Source organism: Salmo salar, unplaced genomic scaffold (genome assembly GCF_965601325.2).
Source record: "Salmo salar unplaced genomic scaffold, fSalSal1 ptg000177l, whole genome shotgun sequence".
NCBI classification, from domain to species: Eukaryota; Metazoa; Chordata; class Actinopteri; order Salmoniformes; family Salmonidae; genus Salmo; species Salmo salar.
In genome coordinates, this window is record NW_027675325.1 from 995,146 (window position 1) to 1,009,483 (window position 14,338).

At 33.8% G+C, this 14,338-nt stretch overlaps 1 protein-coding gene across 1 annotated transcript; it reads right to left on the reverse strand.

The window, feature by feature from the left end:
- Nucleotides 1–12,720: 12,720 nt before the first annotated feature.
- Nucleotides 12,721–14,046, reverse strand: LOC123733108 (C-type lectin domain family 4 member E-like). The gene is made up of 4 exons (XM_082971097.1): nucleotides 13,754–14,046; nucleotides 13,491–13,633; nucleotides 13,256–13,359; nucleotides 12,721–13,088 (listed from the first exon to the last, which is right to left on the reverse strand). Exons 1-4 carry the CDS (start codon nucleotides 13,773–13,775, stop codon nucleotides 12,959–12,961), a joined length of 399 nt encoding a protein of 132 aa, XP_082827223.1. The 5' UTR covers nucleotides 13,776–14,046; the 3' UTR covers nucleotides 12,721–12,958.
- Between the last annotated feature and the right edge of the window lie 292 nt (nucleotides 14,047–14,338).

Genomic DNA, 14,338 nt, shown 5'->3' on the forward strand with positions numbered 1-14,338 from the left:
ATAAAACATTTACTAACAGACATAGAAACAGTCAAGTGATTTAAAGCATCACATGAACATGTTGTTGTGACATTTCATCTCCATGGTAACTGTCAATAATAATAATAATAAGTCACTGTTTGTTAAGGTAGTTATAGACAGAACAACAACAACAACAATAATAATAATAATAATAATAAGTGACTGTTTGTTATGGTATTTCTACACAGTACAGCAACAATAATAATAATAATAACAATAATAATAATAATAATAATAAGTCACTGTTTGTTTAGGTAGTTATAGACAGAACAACAACAATAAAAATAACAATAACAATAATAATATTAATAATAATAATAATAATAAGTCACTGTTTTGTTAAGGTAGTTATAGACAGTACAGCAACAATAATAATAACAATAATAATAATAATAATAATAATAAGTCACTGTTTGTTAAGGTAGTTATAGACAGTACAGCAACAACAATAATAATAATAATAATAATAATAAGTCACTGTTTGTTAAGGTAGTTCTAGACAGAACAGCAACAATAACAATAATAATAACAATATTAATAATAATAATAATAATAATAATAAGTCATTTTTTGTTAAGGTAGTTATAGACAGTACAGCAACAATAACAATAATAATAATAATAATAATAATAATATGTCACTGTTTGTTAAGGTAGTTACAGACAGTACAGCAACAATAATAACAATAATAATAATAATAATAATAAGTCACTGTTTGTTAAGGTAGTTATAGACAGAACAACAATAATAATAATATTAATAATAATAATAATAATAATAATAATAATAAGTTACTGTTTGTTAAGGTAGTTATAGACAGTACAGCAACAATAATGATAATAATAATAATAATAATAATAATAATAATAATATTAATAAGTTACTGTTTGTTAAGGTAGTTATAGACAGTACAGCAACAATAATAATAATAATAATATGTCACTGTTTGTTAAGGTAGTTATGGACAGTTCAGCAACAATAATAACAATAATAATAATAATACTAATAAGTCACTGTTTGTTAAGGTAGTTATAGACAGAACAACAATAATAATAATAATAATAATAATAATAATAATAATAATAATAATAATAAGTTACTGTTTGTTAAGGTAGTTATAGACAGTACAGCAACAATAATGATAATAATAATAATAATAATAATAATAATAATATTAATAAGTTACTGTTTGTTAAGGTAGTTATAGACAGTACAGCAACAATAATAATAATAATAATAATAATAATATGTCACTGTTTGTTAAGGTAGTTATGGACAGTTCAGCAACAATAATAACAATAATAATAATAATAATAAGTCACTGTTTGTTAAGGTAGTTATAGACAGTAGAGCAACAATAATAATAATAATAATAATAATAATAATAATACGTCACTGTTTGTTAAGGTAGTTATAGACAGTAGAGCAACAATAATAATAAAGGTAATAATAATAATAATAAGTCACTGTTTTTTAAGGTAGTTATAGACAGTACAACAACAATAACAACAATAATAATAATAATAATAATAATAATAAGTCCATGTTTTGTTAAGGTAGTTATAGACAGTACAGCAACAATAACAATAATAATAATAATAATAATATGTCACTGTTTGTTAAGGTAGTTATAGACAGTACAGCAACAATAATAACAATAATAATAATAATAATAAGTCACTGTTTGTTAAGGTAGTTATAGACAGAACAACAACAATAATAATAATAATAATAATAATAATAATAAGTTTCTGTTTGTTAAGGTAGTTATAGACAGTACAGCAACAATAATAATAATAATAATAATAATAATAATAAGTTACTGTTTGTTAAGGTAGTTATAGACAGAACAACAACAATAATAATAATAATAATAAGTTACTGTTTGTTAAGGTAGTTATAGACAGGACAGCAATAATAATAATAATAATAATAATAATAATAATAATAAGTCTCTGTTTGTTAAGGTAGTTATAGACAGTACAGCACAATAATAATAATAATAATAATAATAATAATAATAATAATAATAATAATAAATAATCACTGTTTGTTAAGGTAGTTCTAGACAGTACAGCAACAATAATAATAATAATAATAAACATAATAACAATAATAATAATAAGTCACTGTTTGTTAAGGTAGTTATAGACAGTACAGCAACAACAACAATAATAATAATAATAATAATAATAATAATAATAATAATAATAAGTCAGTGTTTGTTAAGGTAGTTATAGACAGTACAGCAACAACAATAATAATAATAATAATAATATTAATAATAATAATAACAATAATAATAATAATAATAATAATAATAATAATAATAATAATAATAATAAGTCTCTGTTTGTTAAGGTAGTTATAGACAGTACAGCAATAATAATAATAATAATAATAATAATAATAATAAGTCACTGTTTTTTAAGGTAGTTATAGACAGTACAACAACAATAACAACAATAATAATAATAATAATAATAATAATAAGTCCATGTTTTGTTAAGGTAGTTATAGACAGTACAGCAACAATAACAATAATAATAATAATAATAATATGTCACTGTTTGTTAAGGTAGTTATAGACAGTACAGCAACAATAATAACAATAATAATAATAATAATAAGTCACTGTTTGTTAAGGTAGTTATAGACAGAACAACAACAATAATAATAATAATAATAATAATAATAATAATAAGTTTCTGTTTGTTAAGGTAGTTATAGACAGTACAGCAACAATAATAATAATAATAATAATAATAATAATAAGTTACTGTTTGTTAAGGTAGTTATAGACAGAACAACAACAATAATAATAATAATAATAAGTTACTGTTTGTTAAGGTAGTTATAGACAGGACAGCAATAATAATAATAATAATAATAATAATAATAATAATAAGTCTCTGTTTGTTAAGGTAGTTATAGACAGTACAGCAACAATAATAATAATAATAATAATAATAATAAGTCACTGTTTGTTAAGGTAGTTATAGACAGTACAGCACAATAATAATAATAATAATAATAATAATAATAATAATAATAATAATAATAATAATAAATAATCACTGTTTGTTAAGGTAGTTCTAGACAGTACAGCAACAATAATAATAATAATAATAAACATAATAACAATAATAATAATAAGTCACTGTTTGTTAAGGTAGTTATAGACAGTACAGCAACAACAACAATAATAATAATAATAATAATAATAATAATAATAATAATAAGTCAGTGTTTGTTAAGGTAGTTATAGACAGTACAGCAACAACAATAATAATAATAATAATAATATTAATAATAATAATAACAATAATAATAATAATAATAATAATAATAATAATAATAATAATAATAATAAGTCTCTGTTTGTTAAGGTAGTTATAGACAGTACAGCAATAATAATAATAATAATAATAATAATAATAATAAGTCACTGTTTGTTAAGATAGTTATAGACAGTGCAGCAACACAAGGCCATGTCTCACACGTATTTGTATTCACTAACAGTAGGCTATTTATTGTCTTTCAATCTGTTCTTTTCTAAACGTATCTGAGAATATAGACAGAAGGGATAAAACGGACATGATTGATCCGAGGAGGAAATTGTTGATCCATTCAGAAAGGGTTTTTGCATCAAGTGAGAGATGTTATATTATGTAAAGTAGAATAGGTTATAATGTATAATAGCAGTTTGTTAGTGATATGCAGATCAAGGTCTATACCTCGGCTATAGCCTACACATCATAGATGACCAGTCTAAACCTGTTCAGATCAACATAATGTTATAGTCCTACCAGTAGCAGGACAGAGAATGTACTGTATATAACCTACATATCATAGATGACCAGTCTAAACCTGTTCAGATCAACATAATGTTATAGTCCTACCAGTAGCAGGACAGAGAATGTACTGTATATAACCTACATATCATAGATGACCAGTCTAAACCTGTTCAGATCAGTTCACATAATGTTATAGTCCTACCAGTTGCAGGACAGACCATCTACACTATATAGACAAAAGTATGTGGACACCCCTTCAAATTAGTGGATTCGGCTATTTCAGCCACACCCGCTGCTGACAGGTGTATAAAATCAAGCAGAAAGCCATGCAATCTCCATAGACAAACATTAGCAGTAGAATTACCCGTACCAAAGAGCTCAGTGACTTTCAATGTGGCACCGTCATAGGATGCCACATTTCCAACAAGTCAGTTCGTCAAATTCCTGCCCTGCTAGAGCTGCCCCGGTCAACAGTAAGTGCTGTTATTGTGAAGTGGAAACGTCTAGGAGCAACAACGGCTCAACTGCAAAGTGGTAGGCCACACAAGCTCACAGAACGGGCCCGCCGAGTGCAGAAGCGCATAAAAATCAGAGCCACTGGACTCTGGAGCAGTGGAAACGTGGAAACGTGTTCTTTGGAGTTATGAATTACTCTTCACCATCTGGCAGTCCGGTGGACGAGTCTGGGTTTGGCGGATGCCAGGAGAACGCACCCTGCCCCAATGCATAGTGCCAAACTGTAAAGTTTGGTGGAGGAGGAATAATGGTCTGGGGCTGTTTTTCATGGTTCGGGCCCCTTAGTTCTAGTGAAGATAAATCTTAACGCTACAGCATAAAATGACATTCTAGACGATTCTGTGCTTCCAACTTTGTGTCAACAGTTTGGGGAAGGCCCTTTCCTGTTTCAGCATGACATTGTTCCCATGCACAAAGCGCGGTCCATACAGAAATGGCTTGTTGAGACCGGTGTGGGAGAACATGGCTGGCCTGCACAGAGCCCTGACCTCAACCCCATCGAACACCTTTAGGATGAATTGGAACGCCGACTGCGAGCCAGGCCTAATCACCCAACATCAGTGCCCAACCTCCCTAATGCTCTTGTGGCTGAATGGAAGCAAGTCCCAGCAGCAATGTTCCAACATCTAGTGGAAAGCCTTCCCGGAAGAGTGGAGGCTGTTATAGCAGCAAAGGGGGGAACAACTCCATATGAATGTCTGTGATTTTGGAATGAGATGTTCAACTAGCAGGTGTCCACATACTTTTGGTCATGTAGTGTATATAGGCTAATCTAAATCAAATCAAATGTTATTGGTCACAATGTCTGAGCGGCATAGACTAAGATACAGTAGAATAGTATAGAATACAGTATATACATATGAGATGAGTAATGCATAGAGAGATACAGTAGAATAGTATAGAATACAGTATATACATATGAGATGAGTAATACATAGACTAAGATACAGTAGAATAGTATAGAATACAGTATATACATATGAGATGAGTAATACATAGACTAAGATACAGTAGAATAGTATAGAATACAGTATATACATATGAGATGAGTAATACATAGACAGATACAGTAGAATAGGATAGAATACAGTATATACATATGAGATGAGTAATACCAGATATTTATAGCCGAGGCCCGATACATTTCCAACAGAGACCATCAGGTTGGTCGGCATGATTAGTGATCATACTGTAGCTCAAACCTACTGTGACTGTTGAATGTCTGACGACGACCTAACTTTATAATAGTTTGTAGCCTACCTACCAGAATCTGCCCGTCTTTCCTTCAAATCAACACATTTATCTGTCTTCTAATGCAGTGGTGTAAAGTACTTCAGTAAAAATACTTTAAAGTACTGCTTAAGTAGTTTTTTGGGGTGTCTGTCCTTTACTTTACTATCTATATTTTTAACAACTTTTACCTTTACTTCACTACATTCATAAAGAAAATGATGTACTTTTTACTCCATACATTTTCCCTGACACCCAAAAGCACTCGTCACATTTTCAATGCTTAGCAGGACAGAAAATTGTCCTATTTGCAGACTTGTCAAGAGAACAACCCTGGTCGTCCCTACTGCCTCTAATCTGGCAGACTCACTAAACACATGCTTCATTTTTAAATGATGTCTGAGTGTTGGAGTGTGAACCTGGCTATCTGTAAATTAAAATAACAAGAAAATTGTGCTGTCTGGTTTGCTTAATAAAAGGAAATTATTGCTACTTTACTTTTACTTTTGACACTTAATTAAATGTAAAACCAAAAACTTTTAGACTTTTACTGAAGAAGTATTTTACTGGGTGACTTTCACTTTTACTTGAGTCATTTTCTATGAAGGTATCTTTACTTTTACTCAAGTATGAGAATTGAGAACTTTTTCCACCACTGTTCTAACGTTCTAGAGACATATGAGCCACAGTTTCAACAGACATTTTGTAACTGTGTGGGCTACAAAGTTACTTTCAATTTCATATAAGGAAATAAAGTAACGGCCACTGGGTGAATTCGTTTTGCATTGCCCGGCTCCCCGGGTGCGCAGAGTTTACGCATTTTAGACCATTCCATTGTTCCTTAAAATAAAACTCCACTCACCTGTAGCACCGGGCCATGCAAAACGAACTTCCCACTGTCGCAGGGCACTGAGACACAGAGTTCTAAACCCAGACGCGTTTCTTCAAGACATCTCTTACATTATTTTAGATAAACATATAATTTACTCTAAACCAAGTTTACCTGTGTTTTTTTCCTCCAAAATGTGAGTTACTGTAGGACTTTAATAATTGTTAACAGGCCTACAAACCCAAAAGGTTTTAATTTGAGAATGTTCATTTGTATGCCTCAAATATTAAACTGTCTTAAAATATTTAATGATTAGTTGAATCAGGTGTGTAAGTGCTGGTAAGAACAAAAGGATTGAGAAACCCTGAGATAAACATAAAACTATATAATGTAAAAGCTCCTCCACCATCTTTACCAGACGTTTTACTGATAACATGTAGACCTACTGATTAGTTTCCACTTTGAAAACTGCTGTCTGTCAGCAACTCAGCTCAAGTAGCAGTTCTACTAACTAGTAATATCTCATTCCAGGTATTCATTCTCTTACTCTGTCCAATAGAATAAATTAATGTTCAGAAATACTTACTTTATTTTTCAATAATCTCCATATAGTGTTTTCTGCTCTGTCGTCTCAAAATGGATCCTGAACAAAAGAACAACTTTACTTTCTGTTTCAATCAGCCGTCTCCCCACCCTGAAAATAAAGTGTTTTATTGGTATCTTCCACTAGAGGGCAGTAAACACCTGCTGTTCGGTTTCATACAGGCAGTGTCCCAGAGTTGGATTGCTGATCTAGAATCAGGTCCACCCTCTCCATGTAATCTGACTCATTATGATATAGGATCAGGTCCCCCCTCTCCATGTAATCTGACTCATTATTATCTAGGATCAGGTCCCCCCCTCTCCATGTAATCTGATTCATTATGATCTAGGATCAGGTCCCCCCTCTCCATGTAATCTGATTCATTGTGATCTAGGATCAGGTCCCTCCTCTCCATGTAATCTGATTCATTATGATCTAGGATCAGGTCCACCCTCTCCATGTAATCTGATTCATTATGATCTAGGATCAGGTCCCCCCTCTCCATGTAATCTGATTCATTATGATCTAGGATCAGGTCCCCCCCTCTCCATGTAATCTGATTCATTATGATCTAGGATCAGGTTCCCCCTCTCCATGTAATCTGATTCATTATGATATAGGATCTTTTTTTTCACCTTTATTTAACCAGGTGGCCAGTTGAGAACAAGTTCTCATTTACAACTGCGACCTGGCCAAGATAAAGCAAAGCAGTGCGACAGATACAACAACACAGAGTTACATGGAATAAACAAGCGTACAGTCAACACAAAAGAAAAAAGAAAGTCTATATACAGTGTGTGCAAATGGCTTGAGGAGGTAAGGCAATAAATAGGCCGTAGTAGCAAAGTAATCACAATTTAGCAGATTAACACTGGAGTGATAGATGAGCAGATGATGATGTGTAAGTAGAGATACTGGAGTGCAAAAGAGCAGCAAAGTAAATAAAAACAATATGGGGATGAGGTAGGTAGATTGGGTGGGATATTTACAGATGGACTATGTACAGCTGCAGCGATCGGTTAGCTGCTCAGATAGCTGATGTGTAAAGTTAGTGAGGGAGATATGAGTCTCCAACCAGTGATTTTTGCAATTCGTTCCATTCACTGGCAGCAGAGAACTGGAAGGAAATGTGGCCAAAGGAGGTGTTGGCTTTGGGGATGACCAGTGAGATGTACCTGCTGGAGCGCGTGCTACTGGTGGGTGTTGTTATCGTGACCAGTGAGCTGAGATAAGGCGGAGCTTTACCTAGCATAGACTTGTAGATGACCTGGAGCCAGTGGGTCTGGCGACGAATATGTAGCGAGGGCCAGCCGACTAAAATGACCTGGGTTGCAATCATGAAAAAAAACGACCCGGCCTTCATCGTTTGACATTGAGAACATTGGGAGAGATGAGAGCTGACGTTTTAGTAAATGTGCAGATTACGTATCTCAGTCACAGACAAGAAGCTCAATTAAGACATTATCTTCACCACTGGGACTGGGGACAACAGGACCACCGGCCAAATAATACAGTTCAACACTTCCACACTACCACAGTGAGTAGAATCAGGCTTCTGATCACAGAAAACTTGCAGAATTATTAACCTGTATGTTCACGGCTGGATAAAAAACGTACCCGATTTAATCTGGTTACTACTCCTGCCCAGTAACTAGAATATGCATATAATTATTGGCTTTGGATAGAAAACACCCTAAAGTTTCTAAAACTGTTTGGATGGTGTCTGTGAGTATAACAGAACTCATATGGCAGGCAAAAACCTGAGAAGATTTCATGCAGGAAGTGGCATGTCTGACAATGTGTCGTTCTTCTTGTCTCTGTTTATTGAAGAGTGAGGATCTTAGCTGTCCCGTGACACTTCCTACGGCTGCCATAGGTTCTCAGAAGGCGGCAAAACGCTGAATCGTGGCTTTGCAGGCTCTGGCTGAAACAAAGTAGCGCGTTTGGGTAGTGGCTGGTTACAGTACTGTGAGACTCAGGCTCGTGCCCGCGTCGACCGAAAGCTTTGTTTTCTTTCCTCTGATTAGCTAAATGGACATTCCCGGTCGGAATATTATCGCTTTTTTACGAGAAAAATGGCATAAAAATGGATTTTAAACAGCGGTTGACATGCTTCGAAGTACGGTAATGGAATATTTAGATTTTTTTTGTCACGAATTGCGCCATGCGCGCGACCCTGATTTACCATTTCTGATAGTGTCTGGGACGCACGAACAAAACGCCGCTATTCGGATATAACGATGGATTATTTTGGACCAAACCAACATTTGTTATTGAAGTAGCAGTCCTGGGAGTGCATTCTGACTAAGACAACAAAAGGTAATCAAACTTTTATAATAGTAAATCTGATATTGGTGAGTGCTAAACTTGCCGGGTGTCTAAATAGCTAGCCCGTGATGGCTGGGCTATGTACTTAGAATATTGCAAAATGTGCTTTCACCAAAAAGCTATTTTAAAATCGGACATATCGAGTGCATAGAGGAGTTCTGTATCTATAATTCTTAAAATAATTGTTATGCTTTTTGTGAACGTTTATCGTGAGTAATTTAGTAAATTGTTAGCAAATTCCCCGGAAGTTTGCGGGGGGTATGCTAGTTCTGAACGTCACATGCTAATGTAAAAAGCTGTTTTTTGATATAAATATGAACTTGATTGAAAAAAGCATGCATGTATTGTATAACATAATGTCCTAGGTGTGTCATCTGATGAAGATCATCAAAGGTTAGTGCTGCATTTAGCTGTCTTCTTGGTTTTTGTGACATTATATGCTAGCTTGAAAAATGGGTGTCTGATTATTTCTGGCTGGGTACTCTGCTGACATAATCTAATGTTTTGCTTTCGCTGTAAAGCCTTTTTGAAATCGGACAGTGTGGTTAGATAAAGGAGAGTCTTGTCTTTAAAATGCTGTGAAATAGTCATATGTTTGAAAAAGTTTTTGTATTTTTGAGGAATATGTAATTCGTGCCACGCCTATCATTGGATATTGGAGCAGGTGTTCCGCTAGCGGAACGTCTAGATGTAACAGGTTAATGATGAATTGTATTAGACGTTATTAGACATTTCTGTTGTTGAGGAGGATGGGAGACCCACAGTATAGGTGCGTAACGCACAGAGACGTCAAAAATGTGTTTCAAAAATCGTCGAAGAGTAATTATTTTAACCTAAAGCATTTAATAAAGACACTTATAGTACAATATTATGGGGAATAGGAATGAGAGGGCTACTTACTTATGATTTATTATTGGAGAATACCACAACAACATTACATGTTGGACTGTACACATTAATATGATTTATTATTGGAGAATACCACAACAACATTACATGTTGGACTGTACACATTAATATGATTTATTATATACCACAACAACATTACATGTTGGACTGAACACATTAATATGATTTATTATATACCACAACAACATTACATGTTGGACTGTACACATTAATATGATTTATTATATACCACAACAACATTACATGTTGGACTGTACACATTAATATGATTTATTATATACCACAACAACATTACATGTTGGACTGAACACATTAATATGATTTATTATATACCACAACAACATTACATGTTGGACTGTACACATTAATATGATTTATTATATACCACAACAACATTACATGTTGGACTGAACACATTAATATGATTTATTATATACCACAACAACATTACATGTTGGACTGAACACATTAATATGATTTATTATATACCACAACAACATTACATGTTGGACTGTACACATTAATGTGATTTATTATATACTACAACAACATTACATGTTGGACTGAACACATTAATATGATTTATTATATACCACAACAACATTTCATGTTGGACTGTACACATTAATATGATTTATTATATACTACAACAACATTACATGTTGGACTGAACACATTAATATGATTTATTATTGGAGAATACCACAACAACATTACATGTTGGACTGAACACATTAATATGATTTATTATATACCACAACAACATTACATGTTGGACTGAACAAATTAATGTTATTTATTATATACCACAACAACATTTCATGTTGGACTGAACACATTAATATGATGTATTATATACCACAACAACATTTCATGTTGGACTGAACACATTAATATGATTTATTATATACCACAACAACATTTCATGTTGGACTGAACAAATTAATGTTATTTATTATATACCACAACAACATTTCATGTTGGACTGAACACATTAATGTTATTTATTATATACCACAACAACATTACATGTTGGACTGTACACATTAATATGATTTATTATTGGAGAATACCACAACAACATGTCATGTTGGACTGTACAAATTAATGTTATTTATTATATACCACAACAACATTTCATGTTGGACTGAACACATTAATATGATTTATTATATACCACAACAACATTACATGTTGGACTGAACAAATTAATGTTATTTATTATATACCACAACAACATTTCATGTTGGACTGTACACATTAATATGATTTATTATATACCACAACAACATTACATGTTGGACTGTACAAATTAATATGATTTATTATATACCACAACAACATTACATGTTGGACTGTACACATTAATATGATTTATTAAAAACAAAGGAGGACAAAGGCACTCTTCATATAATTAATTAAAATGCCTTTATCTGTATGTTATGTTCAATAGAAACAAAGTTTTTAAAAATCCTACGCGTTTCGGCTGCATGGCCTTCGTCAGGGAGTACAAAGAATAATACAATGACTTCTTTTGAACAGCTTTTCCAATTAGCCCTAATTTGAAGAGGGAGTGGTTACACAATGAATTGGACACACCTAGAGACGCCTTCAAGACCTCTTAGCGGAACACAAGTACGCTATACGGGTAGGCAATGAAGACTACACCATGGCAACCCTGCCTCCCTACAAGCTGTGGGTATTGATCATGTTCCGGCCTCTATTAGAAAAGGGGACCGTCTTAAACAGTTAAACCAAAGGGAAAGTTTTTGGATTTACAAACTACAGGCCACTAAGTACCCTGGTTTACATGAAGATATGGATTTACAAATTACAAGCCACTAAATACCCTGGTTTAAATGAAGATATGGATTTCTCACCATTCCTGTAGGGTTGTGATAGGTCCATTTGCTATCATCTAGTGGTCATTTTGCTCAATTGCCCTCAGCTATGTTTAGACTATTGTTGTTCATGTTTGGCTGTGTTCTAGTGTACTATGGAATATATTGCTTTCTTATTCTTCACACTTCTCCCAGTCATGTTTAAGGTTAGAACTACCTTTCTAAGTGTTCTGATACTTCTAGCTTGGAGTTGTATTTTTTTTGATAACATAGCTACAGTATTTCACTTTGTAATGTGTATAGTATTGCTTACTAGGTGTGTCCAATCAATTTTAACCACTCCCTCTTCAAATTAGGGCTAATTGGAAAAGCTGTTCAAAGGAGGACATTGTATTATTTCTTTGTACTCCCTGACGAAGGCCATGCAGCCGAAACGCGTCAGATTTTTAAAACCTTGTTTCTATTGAACATGCCATACAAATAAAGGCATTTTAATCAATTATATGAAGAGTGCCTTGGTCCTCCTTTCTATTTTATACTGTACTATGCAACCTATTATGTCTATGCAACCTATTATGTGTCAAGGGAAGCACATTTTACTCCTGAACGTGTTTAGGCTTGCCATAACAAAGGGGTTGAATACTTTCTGACTCAAGACATTTCAGATTTAAATCTTTTATTCATTTGTAAAAAAGAAAATAAAAACATATTTCCACTTTGACATTATGAGTTATTGTGTGTAGGACAGTGACAGTAAAATCTCAATTTAATCGATTTAAAAATTCAGCGTGTAAACAACAAAATGTGGAAAAGGTCTAGGCAGTGAATACTTTCTGAAGGCCCTGTAGCTGGTATCATGACTTTCAGCATGACAATCAACATCATAACTAAAAGTGAGAAAGAACTATCTCACAGATCCAGGAACGGTTAAATGAACACGGATAGTCCTGCCATGTCCTTGGTCTGATGAACTGTGAGTTAACAACACACAGTTCTCCACTCCACCACCATTAGGCTGTCCACTCCCCCAGTACCTGCAGTAGAAACAACACAGTTAGACTGACCACTCTCTCAGAACCTAGAGTATGAACAATACAGAGCTAGACTGGATACTCTCTAAGAATCTAGAGTATGAAAAACACACAGAATCAGTCCTACCCCTTAAACGGTGGTCAGAGTTGTTAGAGCAGTAGTCTCTTACTTTGGGGTGGTCAGTGGGTTGCCGTCCACCCATTTCCAGGTCCCCTCAGTAACAGTGTCAGTCAGACCAATCCAGAAACCCTTGTTGGGGTTGAAGAGAAACTCCTGTTGGTGAGAAAGAGCTGATATTGTCAACTACTATAGACTACATGTGTTAAATACTGGAAGATACATTACTGACCAAGGGATGTTTGATCATAACCCCCCCGCCATATCTCTCTCTCTTTCTCTCTCACCTGTTCCTTATCACTGTTGATGATCACCAGGTCTGCTCCTCTCTCCAGACAGTCATCTTTGCTCTCCCCCCGGGTTTTAGTCTCAGTAGACAGGAAGTACCAACTGGATTCAAACTTCTTCCAGTCTTTAGGGCAGGTTTGTTCTACAAGACAAAAACATGAATTTCCATCTTATTATTCTGCACCTATTATTTTAGAATACAAACACAAGTTGACTGGATATTAGATATGTGATGTTATGATCATTTATTTGGTAAACTCACTCAGATTAGAGAACTTTCTCATGAGATCATTTTTCTCTTTCTGTTGCTGGTCTCTCTCTTTAGTCAGGGTGTTACTGCTGGTCTGTAGCTGGTCTCTCTCTTTAGTCAGAAGGCTGTAACTGGTCTGTAGCTGGTCTCTCTCTTTAGTCAGCTTGTTGTAACTGGTCTGTAGCTGGTCTCTCTCTTTAGTCAGAAGGCTGTAACTGGTCTGTAGCTGGTCTCTCTCTGTTGAGTCGTGATGACCAATGACTCCATCTGTAAAAGGGAAAAGTTAATCAAACATGTAACTACCACACCATTGATGATTAAGGATGATTAAGTATAATTAAGGATGATTAAGGATGATTAAGTATGATTAAGGATAATTAAGGATGATTAAGTATGATTAAGGTTGATTAAGGATGATTAAGTATGATTAAGTATGATTAAGGATGATTAAGTATGCTACTTAAGTCTCAGTGACAAAATACTAAACTTACAGTAGACAGACAGGCATATGATCCCAGTCAGTAGGAGAACACACAGCAGCCCCAGACACACTGCAGCAACTCCAGAGGGTCTCTTCCTGTCACGTCCTGACCAGCA